General features: G+C 35.5%; 1 protein-coding gene across 4 annotated transcripts in view; it reads left to right on the top strand.

Moving 5' to 3' along the window:
- The window catches only part of LOC150090824 (chromobox protein homolog 3-like), an 89,731-nt gene extending 67,971 nt beyond the window's left edge, over positions 1-21,760 (top strand). For all 4 annotated transcript variants that reach the window (XM_090380201.1, XM_090380189.1, XM_090380196.1 and 1 more), the window contains exons 4-6: positions 4,659-4,815; positions 13,357-13,454; positions 21,461-21,760. In XM_090380201.1, coding sequence (XP_090236327.1) covers positions 4,659-4,815; positions 13,357-13,454; positions 21,461-21,611 — 406 coding nt within the window. In that variant the 3' untranslated portion in view covers positions 21,612-21,760. The remainder of the gene's footprint in view (positions 1-4,658; positions 4,816-13,356; positions 13,455-21,460) is intronic.
- Positions 21,761-23,506: the final 1,746 nt, after the last annotated feature.

Genomic DNA, 23,506 nt, shown 5'->3' with positions numbered 1-23,506 from the left:
CATCCGTACAGCCCAATAGCCAAAATGTAATTTTCCTGAAGGCTTGAAATATGTGGCAGGGATTGGAAGTTAAAAGGTACCACTTTCACAAGACAAGGGATGAGGTCATAAACATTATTTGATATAGTCGTGGTTGTAAGTGATCGACAAATTTCTAACTTAAGCACAATTTTAGGCATTCTGGAAGACATATTTCTATATTTCTCCTTAATTGAAACAAAAAATGATAACAATAACTGGTGGTATATGATCATATAAAGCAGCAGAATTAACTTTACACACATGATTGCTCCTTTTTCCCATTATAATACAAAACTATTTATATTATAATGCATACATTATAATATAAATAGTTTGATTTTCATTTTTGAATATAATAAGTGACTGATAACATCAACCGGAATTCACTGTATTTATTTATTACTTCAGAGTAATTGGAACCTGAAGGCATGTTGTATACATTTCCCTCAGTTCACATTTGATCACCCTGATTTTTATATGTTCATACCCTGTTAGGATTATCTGTGCATAATTGTGTGTTTTATTATTATTAATTGATGAATTGGAGGTTTCTGAAACTGCACACTTAGAAGTATTTGTAATTTCTCTCCTACTCTTCCTATTTTACAACAGTCTGGTTTTATGGCTTCTTATTTGACCGTGGCCTAGCATTCAGAATTCCAGTAGAGTTGTGCATAGCAGTTTAAATTCAGGTGATAACATGAAATACAATAATATTCCTTCAATCTCTGTCTTAACCCTGCATGCTATCTCAGTATAAACAGAAAATATATTTATTTATATTGGAAAATAAATGCATTCTTCCATCAATTTTTGGTGGATACAAGTTGTACTGTACTACATTTTGAATTAAATTGCAATTGTCAAAACAATAATCTGTAATTGACTCTAAGGGTACAATAACCATGATACTGTGAGATTTATGAATGTAATCAGTAATAGCAGGAAATGTGTAATGTGTCAAAACACCATAGCATTAGAACATCAGTCTTTTATCAGTTGAAAATGTAGTACTTAGCAGTTATTCATGTACACATTGTACATGATCTGTACATGACTAACTTTATATGTGGGTAAAAATTACAATTGGGGATGGTTTTTTTATATGTTTTAAATAATAAATTTAAAAAATAACCTGTTGCTTACAAGCTAAAAATGCAAAATTAAATAATATTTGATTATTTGTGCTTTTTTGATTATCCATTCTTCCTCTCCCTGACTTTAAGTTAGATATTGGGAAATTGACTGTAAATCTAGCAAAACATTGGATTTTCATAAATTTAATTGGTGTGTAGACCTGTTGTATAGGCTCACGTTGCATTATGAGAAAAAATGAGAGTGCCTATCTTCTGTGCTTGATATGCCCAAATCTGACTATACAAAGGGTACTAGGAAAGTTTTGCAATATGATGCAACAATGAATCACAGGAAGCTGCTTGTTGCTGCATGTTGAGACATGTTCATACATGCATAGTAGCCGCCGCGCCAAGTTGATGGGCTCAGTTATTCATTAGTAGTGAGAGTGTAAAGTGCTTGCGATGGCATCGTGGTCACGAAATGAGATAAGGACAGTTTTGCGGTATAATTTTGTGCGTGGTTTAACCATAGACCAGTGCTTAGAAGAAATGACTCTTGCACTAGATGATGATTGTCCACATCGTACAACGATATTCAGGTGGTATAGAGAATTCCAAAGGGGAAATTTCACTCTCCAGGATTCTGAGAGGCCGGGAAGGCCACGAACGTCAGTTACGGAGGAAAACGTTACTGCTGTGAGGAAAATGCTTGACGAAAACAGGCGAGTGACCTACCAACAGATAGAGGATACTTTAGGCCTAAATGCACCAGCAATTCGTTCGATTCTGCAAGATCATTTGCACGTGAAGAAACTTTGTTCTCTCTGGGTGCCGCATCAACTGACTGAAGAGCAGATGACACAACGTGTGACTTGGTGCCGGGAGATGTTAAAAAAGTTTGATAAGGGACAATCTTGGTATGTGAACAACATCGTGACAGGTGACGAGACTTGGCTGTACTATTACGATCTGCCGACCAAGGCTCAAAACAAAGTTTGGGTCTTTGATGATGACAACACACCCGTAATTGTCAGAAAATCTCGATCTGTAAAGAAGAAAATGATAGCTGTATTTTTCAAATCGAGTGGAATTGTGGAACGTGTCGTTTTGGACACGCAGAAGACAGTCACAGCTAAGTGGTATACTGAACAATGCCTGCCTAAAGTCATTGGCTCTATGAAGAACCTGCGGCCAAAGTCAAGAATGACCACCTGGTACCTCCATCACGATAATGCTCCAGCTCAAAGCGCCAAAGCCTGCACCGAATATTTGACCACGACAGGACTGAAACTTCTCGAGAACCCTCCCTACAGTCCAGACCTTGCTCCCTGCGACTTTGCACTGTTCCCGCATGTGAAAATGAAGCTAAAAGGGAGGCGGTTTTCCAGTGATGAGGACCTTCTATGGGCTTGGGACAACGAGTGTGCTTTACTCCCTAGTGAAACTTGGCAGAACTGGTTTAAAGATTGGTTTCGGAGGATGGAGAGGTGTACTGAATGTAGAGGAAATTACTTTGAAAAAATTAAATAAACAAAGCTGTATTGCAAAACTTTCCTAGTACCCTTTGTACATTTTCAGTGACACAATGAATCCTGTCTTGGAGAATCTCTTTGATTTAGATGGTTCAAGAAGCGGTGTTACTGTTCGTTAAGCTTCTAATCGATATTTCAAACAAATTACACATCGTTCCTGTGATCTTCCATAACATCTTAGTTTGCATGATGCGGTGCTCAAACAAAATTGACAGAACAAAATGTTTTTCGTAAATATTTGATATAATAAGCATCCTGGCATGCAAATTCCAAGTATCCAGTAGAAATTGATCTGCCACTTTACAAAGCACACGTTATGCAACTTATTCATTCCTATAAAAACATGGGTTGCGACCGCGTCACTTCATTCCCATTTTGTTGCTTTCTCAGTGAGATAGCCACATCCCCAGTACTCAGGACGGCAAATCATCATCATTTCAATGCTTCTTTGAGATGGGGGGGCGTTGGACAAATTGTCGCAGGCGGATGTGACGTGCAGTGTTGTCTTGGCGCTGTGGAAGCAGTTTCAGGAGACAAGAACCATTACAAGAACAGCTGGCTAAGGTCACCCAAGGGCTTCATCAACCAGAACAGACTGCTATCTGGCTCTGGCAGCAAGACAGAACCCTATAATGTTCTGTAATTAACTGTCTCTTGAGGTTGCTGCGGCCACAGGTGAAAATCTTTTTAGCCAGACTGTGTTAAGAAAGCTCTATTCAAGTGGACTCTACGCAAGGAAGCCATTGGATTGGTGTATCTCATTAACCTCAAACAACCACTGCAGAGCTCTTCAAAACTGATGCCATGAACATGTGACTTGTAGCCCTGGCAAATAGGGTAGAGTTCTGTTGTAGCCTACACACAGATTCTAGACGTTATTTCATCTGGAGACAATGAGGAATGCAGTACCATCTCTCCGACATCAGAGAAGGGGCGGTGGAGGTGGTGTTCTCGTGGGGCAGAATAATGATCAGCAGCCACTCCCCTCTTCATGTTTTTCATAGGGTACTAGTGGAAGAATGGGATTTGTTGCCACAGAATCTTATAGACACCCTTATATCGAGCATGGTTCACCGTGCTCAATATAAGGGTGTTGGAGGGGATCGTATGCCATACTGATGTAATGTGACCATATTTTCGAGCATCTTGTATAGTTCCGACCGGCTAGCCAGGGGGGTAAAGTGCCTGCCTGGCAACCCAAAGGTCGCGGGTTCGGATCTGAGTAAAATGCAAAAACTTTGGGAGGTGCATTATGGCCACAGAAGCCGATGTGCTAAAAAAAAAATCGTGTATAGTCTTCTGTAATGTGACCTTTTTTGGTAATTCTTATATGATTCTATAAAAGTCCCTTATACCTGCCCAAAGTTTCACTGTTTCCTCATTTAATCGTTATTCTGTGGCACACCACCATACCAAATTTTGTCCCGCTTCATCACAAGCTGCACAAGTTGTGTTTTCTGTTAATTTTGTCAAGCAGTGTACATTGCTCTCTTTACCCATTTGGAGAAGTCTGGGTGTTGATGAGTGAAGGAATTCTTGAAGTCCTTTCCAAGACTGTAATTAACCAATCTGGGGAAGAGGAATTTGATACCCCCCCAAATGAGTTATTCTGTGTTTTTCAGTTTGCAGCGTACAGATTGGCCTCTAAACACATCTACAGAAAAAATATGTCATATGTATATGGGCGACAAGCTCTGGTGCCATAAAAATAATTTGAATTTGTTGATCCTGCAAGTATAAATGGAGATGTGCTGTGGTCTTTAAAATAGTTAAGTAAACAGTAATTTTGAATACTGTAATACCATTATGGTGATAGTGGGTAAGGAATGTAATTATTCACATATTTTATATATGTATTGACAGGAATAAATATTTGAGGAATAAATTGTCATTCCTAGTTCTCTGAAATTCAGACTAACTAATCTATATATAAGCAAAATAACTACATAATAGTGCCTGCATGTTTGTACTGAATGTTTTCAGATTCTTTACAGAAATTTTTTAATGTTACTTGTCTTACCTATTTAAGATCAGAAAATACTTGGGAACCTGAAGGAAATCTTGGATGTCCTGAACTGATTGCTGAATTTGAAGAAAAATTAAAAGAAGCATCAGAAAAGAAAAGAAAACTCAATGGGACTGAAGGAACTGAACTTAATGTACAAAAGAAGAAAAAGAAATCTGAAGTAAGCTTGATAATGCTGTTTATTTTCTATAGTGTTGATCATATATACATAATCATGAACTTTTATGACTTACCAGCAACAGAAAATGTCTCTTCCTCAAAATTTTAGTAACACTTGCTATTTTACAAAATTTGGGTGAACTTTTCAATACAGGCCTGTTGAATGCTGTAGTCGTAATCAGCATATGTTAAGTCTTTTAATTTGAGCTTCAAATTTTTCATTTAATGGTTATGGCATATACCAGGGGTGGCCAACGAGTCAATTGCGGATTTAATTTTGGTTGATCACAACGAATTTTAAATATACAGTCATCCCTCGATTTGTGCAATGAAATTTTTGAGATGGTAGATCACGGCACAATTTGAAGGAAAAAAAGTAGATTGCATCACAAATTAAGTTGGCCGCTCCTGGCATATATTCAGTTTTTATTGTATTAACAGTGCTGCATTTCCCCTGTATTTTCAAGTTAATAAAAAGGAAGCACATTTTTGCCCTTTTTATAAATCTCAATGCTTACAACAAATGTTTAAAAATGTTAGAACATATAAATGAGGAAAATAACTTTAAAATGTATTTTATTGCTTAGTAATAAAGGTTTGCAGGGTCCAAGTTTCATTGCAGACATTGAAGTATGGTAAACTGCCCCCCCCCCCCCAATAACCTCAATTTAACAATTTGGGAATAACAGTGTCCACTGCAGCAGCCTATCTGATTTGTGTAAATTTATAATTCCAAAGATGTATGGTGATATGGTTGTGTGCAGTCCCGGAGAAATGAATGAATAAGCATGTGCTTAGCGTATCAAGAATTTTTTCCCTAGCTATCACGACAACTTGAACTCTTTCACTGCCACACTCTACTTTAGTCACTTTTTTGTAATTGTTCTTACCTTCTGTGTTCGACTTTTCTCCACATTGTTAAAAAAGTTTTCTTCCAAAAAAATAACTTGTGATACTGAAGGTTAAACAAAATCCACTTAATGTATTTATTACAAATTTAAAATACAGTAAACCCCCGCTATTCGCGGTATCTGTATTCACGGTTTTGCGTATTCGCGATCGCCGATTTAATATAAAATGAAACCTTAAAAAAATGTGAATTTTAAAGCACCATGAATATTTCCCGCCATAAAACATGAGCGTGGCTAAAATTATCTTTGCCGGTCAAAACAGCGCTCAGTGGGTGGGGGGAGATAGTTGACAAAATCGCGAGCGTGGATGTTTCTCGCTAATCCTTGTTCGGTATGTGTTATGCGCTTGCCATGCAAGGTTTCGTCGTTTGCTTTTAATTTATATGCTTATAAATTGATCTTATTATCATTTTTTTTTTATCTTTGCTATTTTTTTCCCTTGATGCGCAATATTTTTTCAATAAAAGGTAAACTGCAGCCATTATCAATTTATAAATTGATATGCTTACAAAAATGACAAATCTACCGTTTTGCAGTGTAAAACAGACCTTTTCGAGTTTTTTAACGGAAGGAAAGTGACTTTATTGTGGACAAGTTCTTTCTAACCCCTACAAAAATATGGCTACAAATAACAAGAGAAATGTGAAAATAGCAAAGAAGGTGATGACATTAGCGAATAAAATTGAGTTATTAGATAAAATTTCTAATGGTGAAAGTGTCTCTCTTCAGTGGCAAAACATTATAAAATCAATGAGTCAACGGTACAATCAATCCAAAAATCGGAAGAAAAAATCCGCCGTAGTGTCCGTGAAAAAGCGCTAATTGCTTCAAAAATTTGCTCTGTAACTCGTGATGTTAAATTAGAAAAAAAAAATGGAAAAGGCTTTAAATCTGTGGATAGAAGACCGAACTCAAAATAAAATTCTCTTAAGTTCACTCATCATTCGTGAAAAGGCAAAACTCCTTTATCAACACTTTAGCGAAACTGGTGATAGCACTGGTGGGATAAGTTTTTTTGCTAGCAAAGGCGCTGGTTTGAAATTTCTAATAAATATTACATTTAATATTAAATTGTTTCTTATTTTCATTTTGATGCCATATGCTTGCATTTCACTATGTACTGTCTATGTACATAGTCATGTTATGAAGGTACATATAATACATATAGACAAAATTTTAGACTAGTTTTTCTTATATATTTCATACTTTGGAATAGAACCCCTTTATTACTATGGGAGCAATAACTCAGTATTCGCGTTTTCGGTATTCGCGACATTTCTCAGGAACGTAACCCCCGCGAATAGCGGGGGTTTACTGTAGTAAACAGTAGATCCATGTGTATTTTTTAACATTCATTCTTCAGTAATTTTCATACCAAAGATGAAACTTGTTGAATTAAGTGGTGCAAAAAAGAGAAACTGCCTAAAAAGGCTCAACAAAAGGCTTTGGATTTTGTGACCAAGACTGGAAAGCCAACTAATTCCTTCACAAAAGTTACACAACTGATCTTTGAAAATCAAAACAAATCTCTGCCATCAGAAGCTACATGTACTGTATCTGACTATGACAAGATTGAAGGTGAAGAAAGCTCCACGTCTATCAGTACTGCTCGGTCAACTTCAAGATCAGAACATTGTGATGATGTTAAGATGCCACAGGCTGGCTGAACTGACAATGTATCACTACTGATTACACTTTGCTCGTAAATTCTCTTGATGTGTTTAGTGTAATTGTTGAGGCAAGTTGTTCTACAAGGCTGTCTGAAGTTGAAAAGAATAGATGAAAATGAAAACCTACTGGACTAAGGTGAAATGATTCAATCTGCAGAAGATGGAGTAAATAAAGCAAAAGATCCAGGGTTGTGGCGAGATTTTTCTGCTGAAGATGTGGCTTATTGGATTGCTTGTGGACCCAGTGACTGTCAACACCACAAGGGGCCACATGACAAATCTTGCCAAACTTCCAAAAGTGGCAAACAAACAAGATACTATTCACAAAAACATTTCTTTGGGGTAAAAGCCAATGGTGAGCAGTGCAAATGAGAATGTTTATTGTATTCACTATCAGCAGGGTCAGTTTACTGCTTTATTTGTAAACATTTTTGCTCCTAAATGTTCCTCATCTTTTGTTGAAAGAGAAAGGTTCAGTGACTGGCAAAAGTCACTGAACCTAGTATAATTGCTCATCGTGAAAGAAACTACTCACCGAGACTCTATGCTAACATACTTAACTCGAAGGTTTGGGCTTGCAACAAGAGTTGGAAAAACAAATTAAAGAAGAGTGCAATTACTGGGAACATGTCTTGGAATGTGTAATAGCTGTTATTCGTACGTTAGCTGAACGTGGCCTAGTTTTTCAAGAAACAAATGAAAATTTTGGTTTGTTGCAGAAAGAGAATTTTTTAGGGCTGCTTGAGCTCATAAGTCAGTTTGATCTATTTTTAGCAGGGCATGTTTTGAAATATGGAAATTATGTAAAAAGAAATTCTTATCTGTTGAAAACCACCTGTGAGGAGCTCATTATACTAAATGGCTCCGAAGGTCCACCACATTCATTGTTGACGAACTAAATTAGTAGTAGTAGCATGTGATGCAAGAAAGCAAGTGTATAAGCTTATGCAGCATCAGCCAAAAAAAAAATTTTACAAAACAATTCCCTCTAAATGTTTGTCCAGTTCCTCCTTAAATTTATATAACCTATCAACTTCCACAACGACATGTAGAATAGAATTTACCATTGAACACTTAATCTTTTTGGAACTGAAAAATCATACTGGTGAGGAAATGGCAAACCAGGTATTGCAGTACTTACTGTGAAGTTTGCAAACTAAATTTTTCGCAGTGTAGGGGTTAGTCCTACAACAGCACTGCTAACATGTCTGGTTATTATAAAGGGATGCAGCAAAACATTTTAGAAGAAATTAAATTTGGTATATGTGCCCTGTACCGCCCAGTCACTAAATCTGGTAGGCCGAAGTGCTGCTGACTGCTAAGTGGCAGTTAACTTTTTCTCTATAGTGCATTTGCTCTATACATTTTTTTTTTTTTTTATCAGACTCAACCAGCCGGTGGAAAATTCTTAAAGCTTGTCTTGAAAATGAACCTGTGTTAAAAATCCCTCTCTAATACCAGATAGGAGGCAATTTTGGAGTGTTTCTTTAAGAAATTGGAAGCTTTATAGTGTTTAGCTGAAGACCAGTCACAAAAGGGAGACACTTGAAGAGAAGCAGACAGTATTGCAAATAAGATACAAGAGGTAGAATTTGTTTTCATGTTGATCGTGTGGAATGAAATTTTGCAAAAGTTTCATAGAGCAAGTCAAGTTCTGCAAAGTGAAGATGTGAACTTAAAAGACGTGCAGATCTGTATGGGTTATTAGCTGACCAACTATGCTCTTTAAGAGATGACTTTGAAAGGTTTGAAGCATTTGTAAAGGAAATATTACCAGATGTTGATTATATGCCTTTCAAACTCGCAAACGTATCAGAAAGAAGGTAAATATGATGGAGATGCACCAGAAGTAGATCTGAATGCCAGCGATAAATTTCGTATCACCACCTTTCACCTAATTATTGACAAACTAGAAACCGAGATGGGATGAAGTTTCCAGTGCAACTGTTGGTGTTTTGAATGACTTATGTATACTCCATCCCCACAAGAAAAGTGGCACAACTCAAAAGTATACGTGAAGAATAATACAGAAGGACCAGTGGAGGCAGTAACTAAGATGATTTAATAAGTTAAAATTAATACGATGGGTCGGAGGGTGATGCCCAGCTTATGAACTTTTGGCAGGCCATAGAGCTGCATGAGCTGGCAGCCCATGGCATGCAACTGCCATCTTGTTGACATTGAGATCTTGCCTGATTTGAACCACTCATAGATCAACTTGTTAACGTTTGATTCCAATCGCCCTAAGACTTTGATGAGTGGGTCACTTACAGGCTCCTAAACATTGGGATCTTGTAGGAGGGCAAGAGCCTTGTTAAATGCTCTAAACGATCCAGTATAACCATGCGACATCCCTTGTCGGCAGGAAGCACGATGATGGTGTTGTCTTTCCTGGTGGAGTTAAGAGCAACATGTTGCCAGCAGTTGAGGTTGAAGTTCATAAGCCGGGCATTCCCCTCCGACCCATCGTGTCCTGTTGCAATTCACCGACATACAAACTATCAAAACACGTTGCCTGTGTCCTAATGCCCCTAGTGGGAAATACCGCCCATGTGGTCTCCAACAGCGAGGGAGTTCCTAACGACTGTGGATACCCAGCCCGTGTGTTAGACAGGTGCCTGCTACAAGCACAAGAGCTTGCAACTCAACTGAGGCTCTCATCCCCCCTCCTTCCGTGACAGTGTTTGTTTGTTATTTGGTTTTTAGGAGCATTAGCAACTAAGGCCGTATTGCTCCGGGATATGCGGTGGTGACGGGCTCGAACCCCGGTCTAATCAAGAAGCGTGTGCTACGCACTACTGCTGCTCCTTCCCACCTGGCTACGGAGGCGCCTGTGACAGTGTACCTACTACCTATATTCCTTATTATCTGGGCACTTCAGACCAGATTTCTGAGATCCTGTGTGAAATGTGTATAACTCCATGGTAGGAGCTTACGATCTTGGTCTCGCTTAAAAACACCCATCACTCCTCTCTTATGCAGCAGAATTGTATATCGCATGACTTGTTACGATGCGGTAGTTGCTATATAGGAGATATATGTAAGTGCCTACCATGAAGTTATACGCATTTCATGCGTATAAGTCCATGGTAGAAGCTTACGATCTTGGTCTCGAGCATAAAAACACCCATCACTCCTCTCTTACGCAGCGGAATTGTATACCGCATAACTTGCCACGATTGCGGTAATTGCTATATAGGGGAGAGCTCCAGGCATCTTCAGGACCACCTCACGGAACACGATAGGTCAATCCGCCAGGGTGACACTGAGGGTGACTCCGCAGTCGCAGAACATTTTTGGTCAACTCATCATGACCTCAACCCCAGATGCGATTGTGAGATGATTGACCAATCTCTGCACTACCGTCACCACCTATGGTTAGAATCGTTAAATATATCCAGCTATCCAAAAGTCTTAAATTGCTGCAGAGGTACAAGGCTACACCCTTTCAAAAGTATACATTTTTAGATTAAGTGCACCTTGAGTACTAAGTGTGATATTATTTCAATTAGAAAGTGTGCCAACTGTAGTTCCAACAATGGCCACAGGAAGTCACATAACTTTTGCTGTTACTAAGATCCCTGCTTGATGCATTTTTCTTTTGCTTCTGTTGAGAAATAGTCTTTTGAGTTGTATCACTTTTCTTGTGGGAGCAGAACCATGAAAACAGAGTGCTAAGTGAATCTGCATTAAGCAGGTGTGATTTATCAATAGAATATACTGTAAATAAATTTAACTGGTTGAAGATACCAATTAAATGCATTCTAACTGATTTTAAGGCACTATTTCTCTGTATAGCGATATTATAATAGGAACCATTTAGAGTTTTAAATGTAAACTTTAGATACATAAATTATTTGATTAAAACATAAATACGGTGTGTTCAATAAAATCAAGAAACTTTCCTTAAAATTATGGGATCTTATACATATACTGTATATACAATAGCAATGATACTGTTGAATTTCAGATTGCGCTGAATCTAATCTTTTTAGAATGTCCGATTTAGTTTCCAGCAAAAAGTTTTTCTGACATATCTCCCCTTCACACCATTAGTATTTGCTGATTCACTAGATCTCTTCGGGGCCTCTTTTTTTTTTTTTTTTTTTTTTTTAAGAACTTGAAACCCTACTCAGTGAACTGAAACCAATCAACCGGGCACAAAATGCATATAAGCAATACGTAAACCAAAACTAAACTGAAAACAGCATTGCTCACCAGTGCTGCTGAGCACTGTGCAACTCAAAGCAACAGCTTTAGCATTAAATGACCATAGTGTTTTATAGCCTTGTACTAAGGAACCTGGCAATACAGATAGCCACAGAATATTCGTACAGAGATGTAAATTTATCATGGACACAAAAAATAACTTTTGGACAATAAACAGTCCTCAAAATTTTTCCTTGTCATAGATTGGAAATGCTTTGCAGCATTGCAAGTTTGGCCAGCAATTCAACTGTTTTCTTGTTAATTATAATATCAGTTAAAAGTTTGTAAATAAAAAGAACATGGGCAAGTATTGTGAATTGCATTTGATTGGAAAATTTTTAAAAAAATAATTAATTTTTTTTAGTGGGTCTCAGACATATAAACATCACCTAATAATGGGTAACTCCTTCTGAGGTGTTTGGAGTTAATAGCACTGTTCTGGGGAAGCAGAGTGCAATTCTGGTGGTAGCCATGAAAGAATACAGAATACTATAGCATACAAGGACTGAGTGAACCACACTGTAGCAAGGGGGGGGTGCAAAAGCAGTATTATTACAGCGTATTTCTTTGACTGTATAAAAAATTTACGAAAAAATATTGAATTTGCACAATAAAACTTCAAAATTTAGTGTATTAAAGTCAAATCTTTTAAATGTTGTTTTATTTTGTAGTCCCCAGTGGCTTGTTTTTAAAAAAAAAAAAAAAAAACTCCAATAAAATCAGTAGGATGTGTGTGCTTCATAGTCAGTTTACATCTTGATATCTGTGTTGGTTTCATTTGACTTCTGCAGCATGGCTATTAATTTGGACTATTTATATTATCTGTATAATAATTTGCTTGTCCCTCTGTCCAGAACAGTCTTTGAACTTGAATAACTTACAGATTAAACAAGCTTTTGACTTGATTCCTTTTGCAGTAGGTTTTGTTTAGTAGTAAAATTGAGGGGGGTTGCAGACAATTTGCGGTCAAATTTTTTGGAAAAATTTTCTTTTATTTTTAACAGTTCTATAATAGAACTGTTACTCAATAGTCTCGTTACAGTTATGGCAAAATATTTGCCACGGGTATTTTAATACCTAAAGGACTAAACAAGCTTTTGACCTGATTCCTTTTGCAATAGGTAAATTTTCCATTATTTTTTAACATTCCATAACAGAATTGTTGCTCAACTGTATTGTTACAGTTTTTGGCAAAATATTCACCCTGGATACACTAGAATAATTGTAATTTTGTATGTGCAATAATTAATTTTTTTTTTTAAGGACTATTTAGTCATACATGTAAAAAATTATCAAATTACATTTTTGTAATTTTATTTTTAAATATATTTTATTACCTGAGTCCATCCCATAACACTTTAGCCAACAGCAAAGGGAAAGGTTTTTGTAATTACTTCAATATTAATCTTTACTTCTTCTGTGAAAGAGGTTTGGAGAAATATTCACGAGTACACTAGTTACTTATAAAGGGTGTTCAAAAGTGATGGTACTACTGAAATTCAAGTGATTTTGTAAATACAGATAAGTAAAAATTCTGAAGAGTAGGTTGGTAGTTATAGGAATTTAAGGATATTAATTTAGTCATGATGATAAACTGTAATATTTTATTGAACTGTGTAAAATTGCTCCTTGATTTTTCTAGAGACCATAAAGAAGGTTAAAAACTAAATTGAACTACTTTACAAAACTACCTTACTTTTCTTATACTGAATATAATATAATTTTGATCACTTTGTTTTGTATACTTTTTAGGACGATAACAGACCTCAAGGATTTGATCGTGGGTTAGATCCAGAGAGAATTATTGGTGCTACAGATTCAAGTGGCGAGCTGATGTTTCTTATTAAGTGGTGAGTAGCATTCTTTCTGGTATGTTTATTATATGGTATTTTCTTATTTAGTACAGGCATTCAAATTATCATTAAGTGCAGAAAAAGTCTGTTGGGTAACTAATCTGCTGAAACATGTTTAAATGTAATAACACATTGCATCGACTAAAATTTTATGATGAGAAAAACAAGGTATGCCACAAATTTAGATAATGCTTGAGTGAGGATAGGGAGGGATTTTTGGGTAAGAGTAATAAAAACATTCAAAGAGAAAAGCAGTAGAAAGAAAAAATGGCCATTACTCACATAGAAAACCAAAAACTGATGATGAACTGAAAGAAATTGTCAGGGGAGGGATTGGCTGTGTTCCTGCAGACTTGTATTCAAATTTGATGGGAAATGTAGCACTCAGATTGAGAAAACTTATTTATAGTGCTGGTACCTATTTTGAGCTTAGGCTATTTTGTAAAGTAATGTAAATTGTATAAAATTTGTAACACATTACTGATTAAATATTTTACTAGTTGCCACAGTGCTTCAACGCCTTTTTAAAATAGATGGTGACCTAACTCAAGTCACCCTCTATATATTCCATTCAAACTGGGATGGGGAATTACATAACTGGACAAAATGGGGGTTGCCTTGCTTTCATCATAAAATTTAGTCTATGCAGTGGAATGTCGTGCTTAAATATTGCATAAAAGATGTCAAATTTACACAAAGAAAAATCTTAGACTTTAAAGGAAAAATCCCAGAAAGATTAAACTTTAGGTTGGCTCTGCAGATTAAAAATTGCAACTAGATGGGATTCTTGCTTACATGCACAAAATTATAAAATAGGATATGGTGGGTGGCACAACCAGGTGTTAGCAGTAATTTTCAGGCTTCTTCAAATTCTCTGCTCATGGGCAGGTTCAGGGCTCCATTGATGCCATTTTTCTCTATCTTGTGCTTTCCTTTTAATTCCTGCATAATTTCCTGTTCCCATCCAATCTGTCATTCCAATTCTCCTTATCCCAACAGCTCTCTTCCCACACATCTACCCCTCTATCACTTTCCTCGGCATGCTTTCTCTTCTGAAAACATGTCCTATAAAGTTCTTTTGTCTTCTTGGTTCTTTTACTAGCGTTCTCTCTTCTACTTTCCTCATTACTCACTCTCTTCACCCATTTCACCCTTTCCATTCTCCTCCACACCCACATCTTGAAAGCTTCTAGCTGTCTAATCTCTCTCTTCCCAACTGAGATGGTCATTCCATGTCCATTTCTGGGCCAGGGAATGACCACAGCATATCTCCGGAGCAATATGGCCTTAGTTGCTAATGATCCTAAAAACCAAATAACAAACAAACCAACCATCTCTGGGCCATAAAGTACAATAGTCCATATTAATGTTTTCACCATTTTCTTTCTTAATTCCTTCTTGAAACTTTTTCCCCTAGTAATAGAAAATGCATTTCTATTACTAAATGCCTCTTTACCCATGGCAATTCTTGTTTTTATTTCCTCCAGGCTTTTCCGTTTTCTGTCCTTATGCTTCCCAAATATCTGTATTTGTCCACCTGTACCAATCTTATTCCATCTAATAATTTTCAGGCATTATAACAAAATATTAGCATGTTTACTGCCACCTATTGTTGAAAAGTAAAATTCTGAAATTCATAGCTACAAGTAAACACTTGCTTTTTGGACTGAGCTGTAAATCAGACCAAAACTCAGTTTTTTCAAAAGTTTATTTTGTGTACATAAACTAAACTCAGTCCAAAAAACAAAAATGAATTGTTATGATGCTTAATAGTCCAGAGTTCAATTGGTGTGCTGACAGAATCAAGCAGTTTGTTTCATGTACCTCTACTTTTGCACCACTCATTTATTGACTATTGACCACCTGTATGCATAAGATGCAGAAAACATGTTGAAGCGAGATTTACCTTTGATATTAATAATTTTACAGTTTCATTTTGGTAGACATGAGCAGACGTGTAATTTAGTCTGTGTGAGAAACATAACAGTTGTGCTGTGGAGAAATTTTAAAAAAATTTCTCGCACAATAACAAGACTGCTTAGTTTTGTTTTTTCCACCATTGCTAGTCAAACAGTGTGATGTAGATGTTGAATAGATACCTACTTATAACCTGTTTACATGTCGATTTGAGAAAGATAACAGTTTTGCTCTGGAGAAATTTAACAGATTTCTTGTGCATGATAACAAGATCACTAAGTTTTTGTTTGTTTGCAGCTTACTACTCAAACAGTTTGTAGGAATCATGAGTAGATACCTACTCATGAAATAAGTCACTATTTACAGGTAAGTGTAGTGCTTAAAGCCTGCTGCTTTAAGCACTACACATACCTAGTTCTTGTTATCACTAATCTTGGTAATGCTTTTTTTTTTTTTTTTTTCTCTCTCTCTCCAAGACTTGGCTGTTGTATTTTCAGTTCTTATCCTTTCTGTACTAGCATAACCCTGGAGTTCAGATTATTTCATTCTCAAGTAATGTGATGACATCTGATAAGTTTTAAAATTGGATGACAATGAATTAGATTTTGTTCAGATTGATTTCTTTAGCAGCAGTTGTTTCATGATATATATTGATGATGCATCCAAACTGTTTACTTACACCCTACTGTGGTCCCCATCTAAACAGAATAGATATGATTAACAGAGTTGCGGGGGCAGTGTCGAGTTTATATCCTCGTGTCAGCTTATTGTGGTGCAATGCCAGTAATCTTTTTGTGAAAGTTTTTAAAGCTCTTGTCCTTTTCTTTATTTAAGGAGCTGTGCAGGTCAGGAATAGGAGGACAGTGTCATGCTTACTTACTTCCAGCTGTTGTACAAGAGTACATTTGTAAACAGTTGAAAGATAGACAAGCTAATTTGCCTTTTCAAGTACTGCAGATGTAAATAAATAGTTTTGAGAGCTTATTGGCCTAAAATTGTTCTGGTGATTACTTTGAAGTTTACTCACTTAGAGCATGTTCCTTTGTGTGTTCATTCAAAAATCACTTAGATGTGTTTTCCAATTTACACAGAAATGGCAGCAAAAATTAAGCAAAAACTTAGATTGCTTACTGGAGAACATGTAACAGGATGGGCCTGTTTTCATATCATCAGGTTGTTCCAAGCTGTAGCTGCTTTGTGTTTAAATTTTTTCAAATGTTGAGAAACAAAGTTCTGCTTATCAGAATTCACTGCTGTTGTTTTTTTTTTTTTTTTTTTCCTCCCCATCAAAACAAATGATGATTGAAGTACAATGTGCTGGACTGAAATAACAAGTGGCAAAGTATGCTCAAGCACATATTTTGCCCTTGTGCAATAAAGTACTGGTAAATAAATAAACTGAGGAAATGCTAAGTTTATCTGGTATTTAGCAACATGAAATGTGGGAGTATAAAAAGGGGGTTTGCAGTTTCTCACGTTCATTATGTAAACACAGTAGAATATCGCTTACCCGAACTAATTGGGACCAGGGTGGTTTGGATAATCCAACATACATAAAAATACCCAGTTTATACAAAACAGTGTAATTAGGCCTACAATTAAATTATCGTACGCACAGTTATTACTACTGTATATTTGAAATATGAAGTACAGTAGACTCTCAATTTACCGGGATTAGATTAACCGGGACACTTCAAGACTCCAAATTTTAAAAAAAAAAATCAAACAGAAATCATAAAATTCAAGTAATAACTAGAATAGGTATAAATGATTATCTTGCAAGTCGTAAATAAGCAATAAGCGGCATTATAAGTCATCATTGGGAGATTTGTATACCTATTATCTTGCAACCCCCACTGTCTTCGCATCCGCCGCTCAAAAAAAAGAGAGAGGGAGGGAGAGAGAGAGAGAGAGAAATGTTTAGTTTGTTTTAGTGCGTCACGTCAGTTGTTGTGTTCCATCGCACTGCAAAAAGACAAATTTTGTTTCGTTATTTATGTCACTTTTTTTTTTTTTTTTTTTTTATAGTAAATATTTATTATTATTATTATTTTGTTTAGAAATCGCGAAAATGATGGGTACGCGCAAAATAGTTGTGCTTTCAGTTAAACAAAGACTTGAAATTATTCAAAAGTTTGAAAATGGTGCATCAGTTAAATCTCTAAGGAACCATTATAATGTTGGTGACTAAACCATACGCTACATTGTAAAAAATAAAGGGAAGCACCGTATTGGACACACGAGTAGTACGTGGTAAGTTTTTTATCTATCACCATATATTTTACGTAGGTTGCTGAACGTTTTTCAATACAGTAAGTCCCCAACTTACGCAACTATGGATTTACGTAAATTTGTTTTCACCCTTTTTTTTTTTTTTAGGATTGTAAAATTTAAAACAACAAAAAAAAATAATAATAATAAGCAATCAATAACAACGATCACGGCACTTACAAATTGCACAAGTGAGATCGGAGTAACAAGCAAAAAAAAAGAAGATACAATTATTTATGGGTTTTTTTAATATGACTGAATATTTCAGTGAAGGAGACACATTTCATCATAATAACGTAAAAACCCACACAATTCCAGCTATTTGTTTTATTGCAAATTCAATTAGATTGAGTTTACTACCCGTTTATAATAGATTGCACTAACAGAAACGCCCAATAAAACGGAAAGTGCAAATTTTTATTGTTTTTTGTTGACCTCCAGAAATGTGGTTTGGTAAAATGCGAGTTCGCGCGGGGTGATAATAGTGAGTTTTCGCCTTAACCCTGTGAAGTTCTTTACAGAAAATTTCATTTTGCCCATTATCATGGTGCCGACTAAGAGAATAAGTGGCAGCCGTACTAGTACAATCTGCCAACAAAAGGAAAGCGATCGATTTGGATCAGAAAATTAAACTTAAAATAAAATAAAATTAAAATTAAATAATTCAGATTTGTCAATAATAATGTAGTAGCAATACATTACTAGTCATTCCTGAGTTACGTAAAACTCGACGAAGCAAGCAGTCCTGGAACGTATCTCTTACGTACGTCGAGGACTTCCATATTTTTGGATTAACCAGAAAATCGATTATCCAGGATTTGTTTTTTACCATCTATCCCGGAAAATCGCAGTACTGTATTATAAAAAATAATTGATTTAGGAAATGATTTGTAAATAATACCAAAACATTTTGAAGAAACAATGTATATCACACTTTTTTTTTACATAGACAGAAATAAACAAACTCAAGTAATTGCATACAAAAGTATAATGAATCTTGGGAAGGTTTAGTTTTTAAAATATATAATCTTGAATTTTTCCTTTGAACCATGCAAGATTGTTTTTTTTTTTTTTTTTTTTTTTTTTTGGTGAGAGGTTTCTCATTCTCTCTAATAGCAGTGTCTCCATGGAACTGTATTCAGACTGTTGCTCACACCATGCCATTGCAGTTTCTATTGCAGTGAAGGCCTCCATGTGAGTGGACTGCTTCCTCTTTGTTATCAAAATCACCTTGGTTAAAAGTTGGCATGTTCTTCATCCTGGACTACTAATACAACAATTTCTTCTTCGGTTAAAATATGATTTCCAGGATCATTAGCATCGTTGTTTAACCATGCCTCTGCATCATCTTGCCCACACACAGAAAACCCAGGAATCCCTTGGAATAAAGTTACAATCTCACCTACATCTTCATTCACATGTGACAGTCTCTTTAGCAGCACCCCAAAGTTTATGCCATGCCTTTTTCAGATTTCCCTCCGACAACATGTTCCAGGCATCTGCTAATATGCACCGCTTGTTAATATTGTAGCAGTTGCTGCTACCAGAGGGAGAAAGCTTGGTTGAGTTTTCAAAGCTCAACATTAAGGATCTTTGAAAACTCAGCCATGCTTTCTTCATCTCCCTCTGGTAGCAGCAAGTGACAAAGGGCTTTTTTTTTTTTTTTTTTGTACATCTTTTTTAATTTTTCTATTAACACCTTGATCCATTGGCTGCAGCAAGGCCGTAACATTTGGCAGTAAAAACCTGACAATGAAGTTCTCATCAGTTGAATTCAGTTTTTCAAGAGGAGGGTGGGATATTGCATTATCGATAATAAGCAAAACTTTACCAGCTTTACCATTATTTTCTCGATGCCTCTTCACACTTGGAATAAAACCTTGGCTAAACCAATCCAAAAAAATGTTGGAATTCATCCAAGCATTTTTCTGTACTTTATATCATACTGGTAGGCAAGTTATACCTTTAAAGAATCTTGGATTCTTGCAATTTCCAATCACCAACAATGGTAAAACATGCTGTCCGCTTGCATTTGCACACACCATAACTGTAACATGCTGTTTGTTAGCTTTGAAACCAGGAGCAGCCATTTTGTAACTCCTGTAATGACTAATTATGGCTATTTCTATGCTATACTTGAATAAATAAATAATTAGAGAGGAATGCATTAAGTGGCAGGAATAATATTTCAGCCTATCAACCAATCCACTAAAAGTAGATACTGTAATTTGGGGGGGGGGGGGGTTTCGGATAATCAATGTTCTACTGTATAGCAATTTAATCAAAAAGCAGTTGCTTTTGTGTGTTTGTGGCAACATGCATATTTGTTCATTTTACTTACAAATTTCCTATTTTTGTTATTGCTTGGAGGTTTCACTTGAAAATCAATACCTTAGTTCAATTGTAAATATAATTCCTGACGAAAAAAGGGCATTTATGACATGTTGCCTGATGAAAATCTTTGCTCTACTGATATATAATAAAATTGAAATATGCTGTTTCTTGATTGTTTCTCAGTACATTCAGTGCTCCCCCAGAAAATTTTTTCAGCCGGGTGAGGAAGTGTAATACTTTGCAATACAGGTAGTTCCCTGACTTTACAAGTTAATTCTTTCCTAGCGCATGCTCGTAAAGCAGGAATTTTTTTCCCATAGATGTAATGTTAAAAACGGTTGCATTCTCAACATGAAAGGTCAACAAAACAATAGTTTATGCTTAGACAATGATTTATTTATCCAAAGAAATTAAAATATAGCCTTTAAAATCAAGCAAATTATAATGATGAAATTATATGTCATACAAATGTTAAAGAATGTTTATTCTTCATCATCATAGACAAAATGCAAACTCGTGGTTCTTTACTCATTGCTGGTTTGTTGGAAGCACAAGGAGTCATTTTCTTTTTCGAAAATGCTTCAAAAGTTGTTTCCAAGACAGTCTTCTCTTTTCTTTAGAAATTTCATGATAGCATGCGTAAGCATTTTTAAAAATCTGTAGCAACTTTTCTAGTGCACTCAAAATTTGAATCTTGTGACTTGAAAATCTCAATTGCTTTTTCTGTGTGTTGAAAAGCTTTGACAAGCCCCTTGAGAATGAACGGGAGTTTCATCTGTTAGATCTTATTTTTCCTCAGCTTCTTCACATTTTGCCATTTCAAGGAGGTCTTGATTTGAGCTCTCCATTGAGTGTTTGAAACAGATCAGTGACGTCAGTTGTAGTTGGAATATTTTCCAAAATTCATTAAGAGTTGGACCTCCCACCTTATCTCTGCCTGAACAAATAAACACACACAGTAGTAATGTATTGTATAGCTACATGCATGGTTTGAAATGCTGTATTTATAAATAGTTAGCATTTGTATATTGCAATTAATTTATATTTTTGATTCTGTTGATACTTGATATTTGGATAAAAACGGGAACTTGTAAACCAGGAACTACCTGTATTATAAAATTTTCTGTTATTTATAAATGAGACTTAAACGATCCATAGCAAAAATTAATTGCGTAATTTAACATTATATACTCCTGTCACATTGACCTCGATTACATAGTACGTTCGAATTAATATTGATCGAGATCAGTGAGCAGTACCATGCAGTACTGCGAGAATTGTTTAAATTTTAGCCACAATCAGTTAAATTCACTGGGTGGTGTGCCCATTCGATAGGTCTTGGGGAGAACACTGACATTCTACTGTTTTAAAAAGCAGTACAGAAGGCAATAATAAAATTGTGTGTATTTAGCAAAATCAATATTCTTATATTTTATATTAAAATATTATATTAATACTTTTCAACCTTTACACTGTTTTAGGAAAGGCAGCGATGAAGCTGATCTTGTAGCTGCAAAAATTGCAAACGTGAAATGTCCACAAATTGTTATACGGTTTTATGAAGAAAGACTTACATGGCATACCAGTTCAAATCATGATGATGAGGAGAAAACAGAAAAAGAATCCTCTTAAATAGGTTGAGTATCTTGCAGTGAGCTGCCAAACTGTATATACGGTGTTTATTTTCATTCTTCACAAGCAATATAAAAAAAATTAAATGATTTGAAAATAAATGACAAAAAAAATTTATTTTAGGTTATTGTTAATCTCATCAATCAGAAAAGGGGTGTGGTTTTTTTTTTTTTTTTTTGTCAGAAAAGTCATGAATTATATATGTTAGTATAACATACATTTCAATACCAAAATAAATGTTTTATATTTTATGGCTGCTTCTTAACTATTATGCAGTTAGTTAATAAAGCATGAGATGGCCGAACCAATAAAGATGTTCTGTTGTTTGCTACATGAGAAACTTTGTGAAATAAGCATAATGCAATTGATTTTTGCAACTATAATTTGTTTAAATTTATCACTTTGTGTTGTCAGTGTGAACTTTGATTCTCCCTCTTTTTCCAGTACCTTGAGAATCGCCTCATTGTTTTTACCTGTTTTAAAGTAAACAGGTGTTTACCAAAGTTACAGAGAATATCTTAGGGATGTATATTGTGAAATGAAATCAGAATTTTTTCACTTGATTATACATTATACACATCACCAGAAATGACTTGCTTGTAGTGTATGTTTAGCATCTTTGTGCTAACTGGGAATTTGCTTTATTTCTTTCTTTTTTTATTTTAATGAATTTAAATAAGGGGTGTGTGTATATGTACTTGCATGTAAATTTTAGTTAAGACACCCTGGTTTATGTTGTGTTGCTTAGCTTAGTTGTTTTTAAAGAATTACTAAACATTGTTTTATGTCTTAAACAACTGGCATTGTAACTATGGTTTTAGTAAAATAACAGTTCATTTGTTCTCACTTCTGTTTCAAAGTAAATTTTGCACATTTCTTTTAAGATTTTACTCATTGTTCATTTTTATAAAAAATTTTATTCTCCATTTTCATAACCACTAATTTTTTGTATTAGACACTAAAATTCCAATTAAAACTATTTCATTCATTAGATTTTCTGATTTATACGAACTTTCTGGTGTTCATTAAGTAAATAGCATTGTAAATAACACTTTGGTGGCTTTTGGTTTCATACGCTGGAAGAAGTGTTAGCATACAAAAAATAGTGCTTTAAAAAACGTCTAGATTGTTTAAAATTGCATATCAAAATACTGATCATAGCATACTGCAGAATAAAATATCTAGTTTCTATGCTACTGTTGAATATATTGCCATTAATAAAAGTTACTTTTTTATGAAACAAGTTTGTGTGAGATTGTTTTATTTTTAGAAGATACAGTGAATATTCTTGTTTGTAAACTTTGCTGCACTTAATTAAGCAAGAGCTGAATGACTGATTTATTAAACTTATCTTAAGAGCATTAGCATTAGTAGACATGTGGTGCAAGAAAGCAAGCTTATATCAGAAACGAAAAATTTCCCATTTCACCCATCCATTAACTCCATGTTCTTGTATAGTTCTGCTTTGAACTTATTTAAGTTTTCAAAATCCACTGCAACAGATGGAAGTTTGTTCCAACTATCAACCACCCACTGCCTAAAGGCAAATTTCTGCACATTGTCTTTCCTCAGTTTGAATTTATGTCCCTTAGGTAAGTAATCTGAGCAGGAGGGAGAATCCCATCAGTATTGAGCTTGCTCAAACCATTCAAGGTCTTATACACTTCAATTAGAACACCTCACAGGTGCCTAGTCTCCAGATGCTGCAATTTGCAGAATTTAAGCCTTTCTTGTTAACAGCAACCCTGTGATCCACTCACCAATCTTGTTGCCCTTCTCTGTGCTCATTCCAGCAGCTACACATCCTTCCTAAAATGAGACGTCCAGACCTGTATGCAGTGTTCAAGGTATGGTCTGACCATCGCCTTATACAAAGGGACAATCACCTCCTTAGC

The sequence above is a fragment of the Mastigoproctus giganteus genome, chromosome 1 (genome assembly GCF_048544385.1).
Source record: "Mastigoproctus giganteus isolate SK-2022 chromosome 1, ASM4854438v1, whole genome shotgun sequence".
Taxonomy (NCBI): Eukaryota; Metazoa; Arthropoda; class Arachnida; order Uropygi; family Thelyphonidae; genus Mastigoproctus; species Mastigoproctus giganteus.
This window is presented reverse-complemented; position numbering and strand designations above follow the sequence as displayed.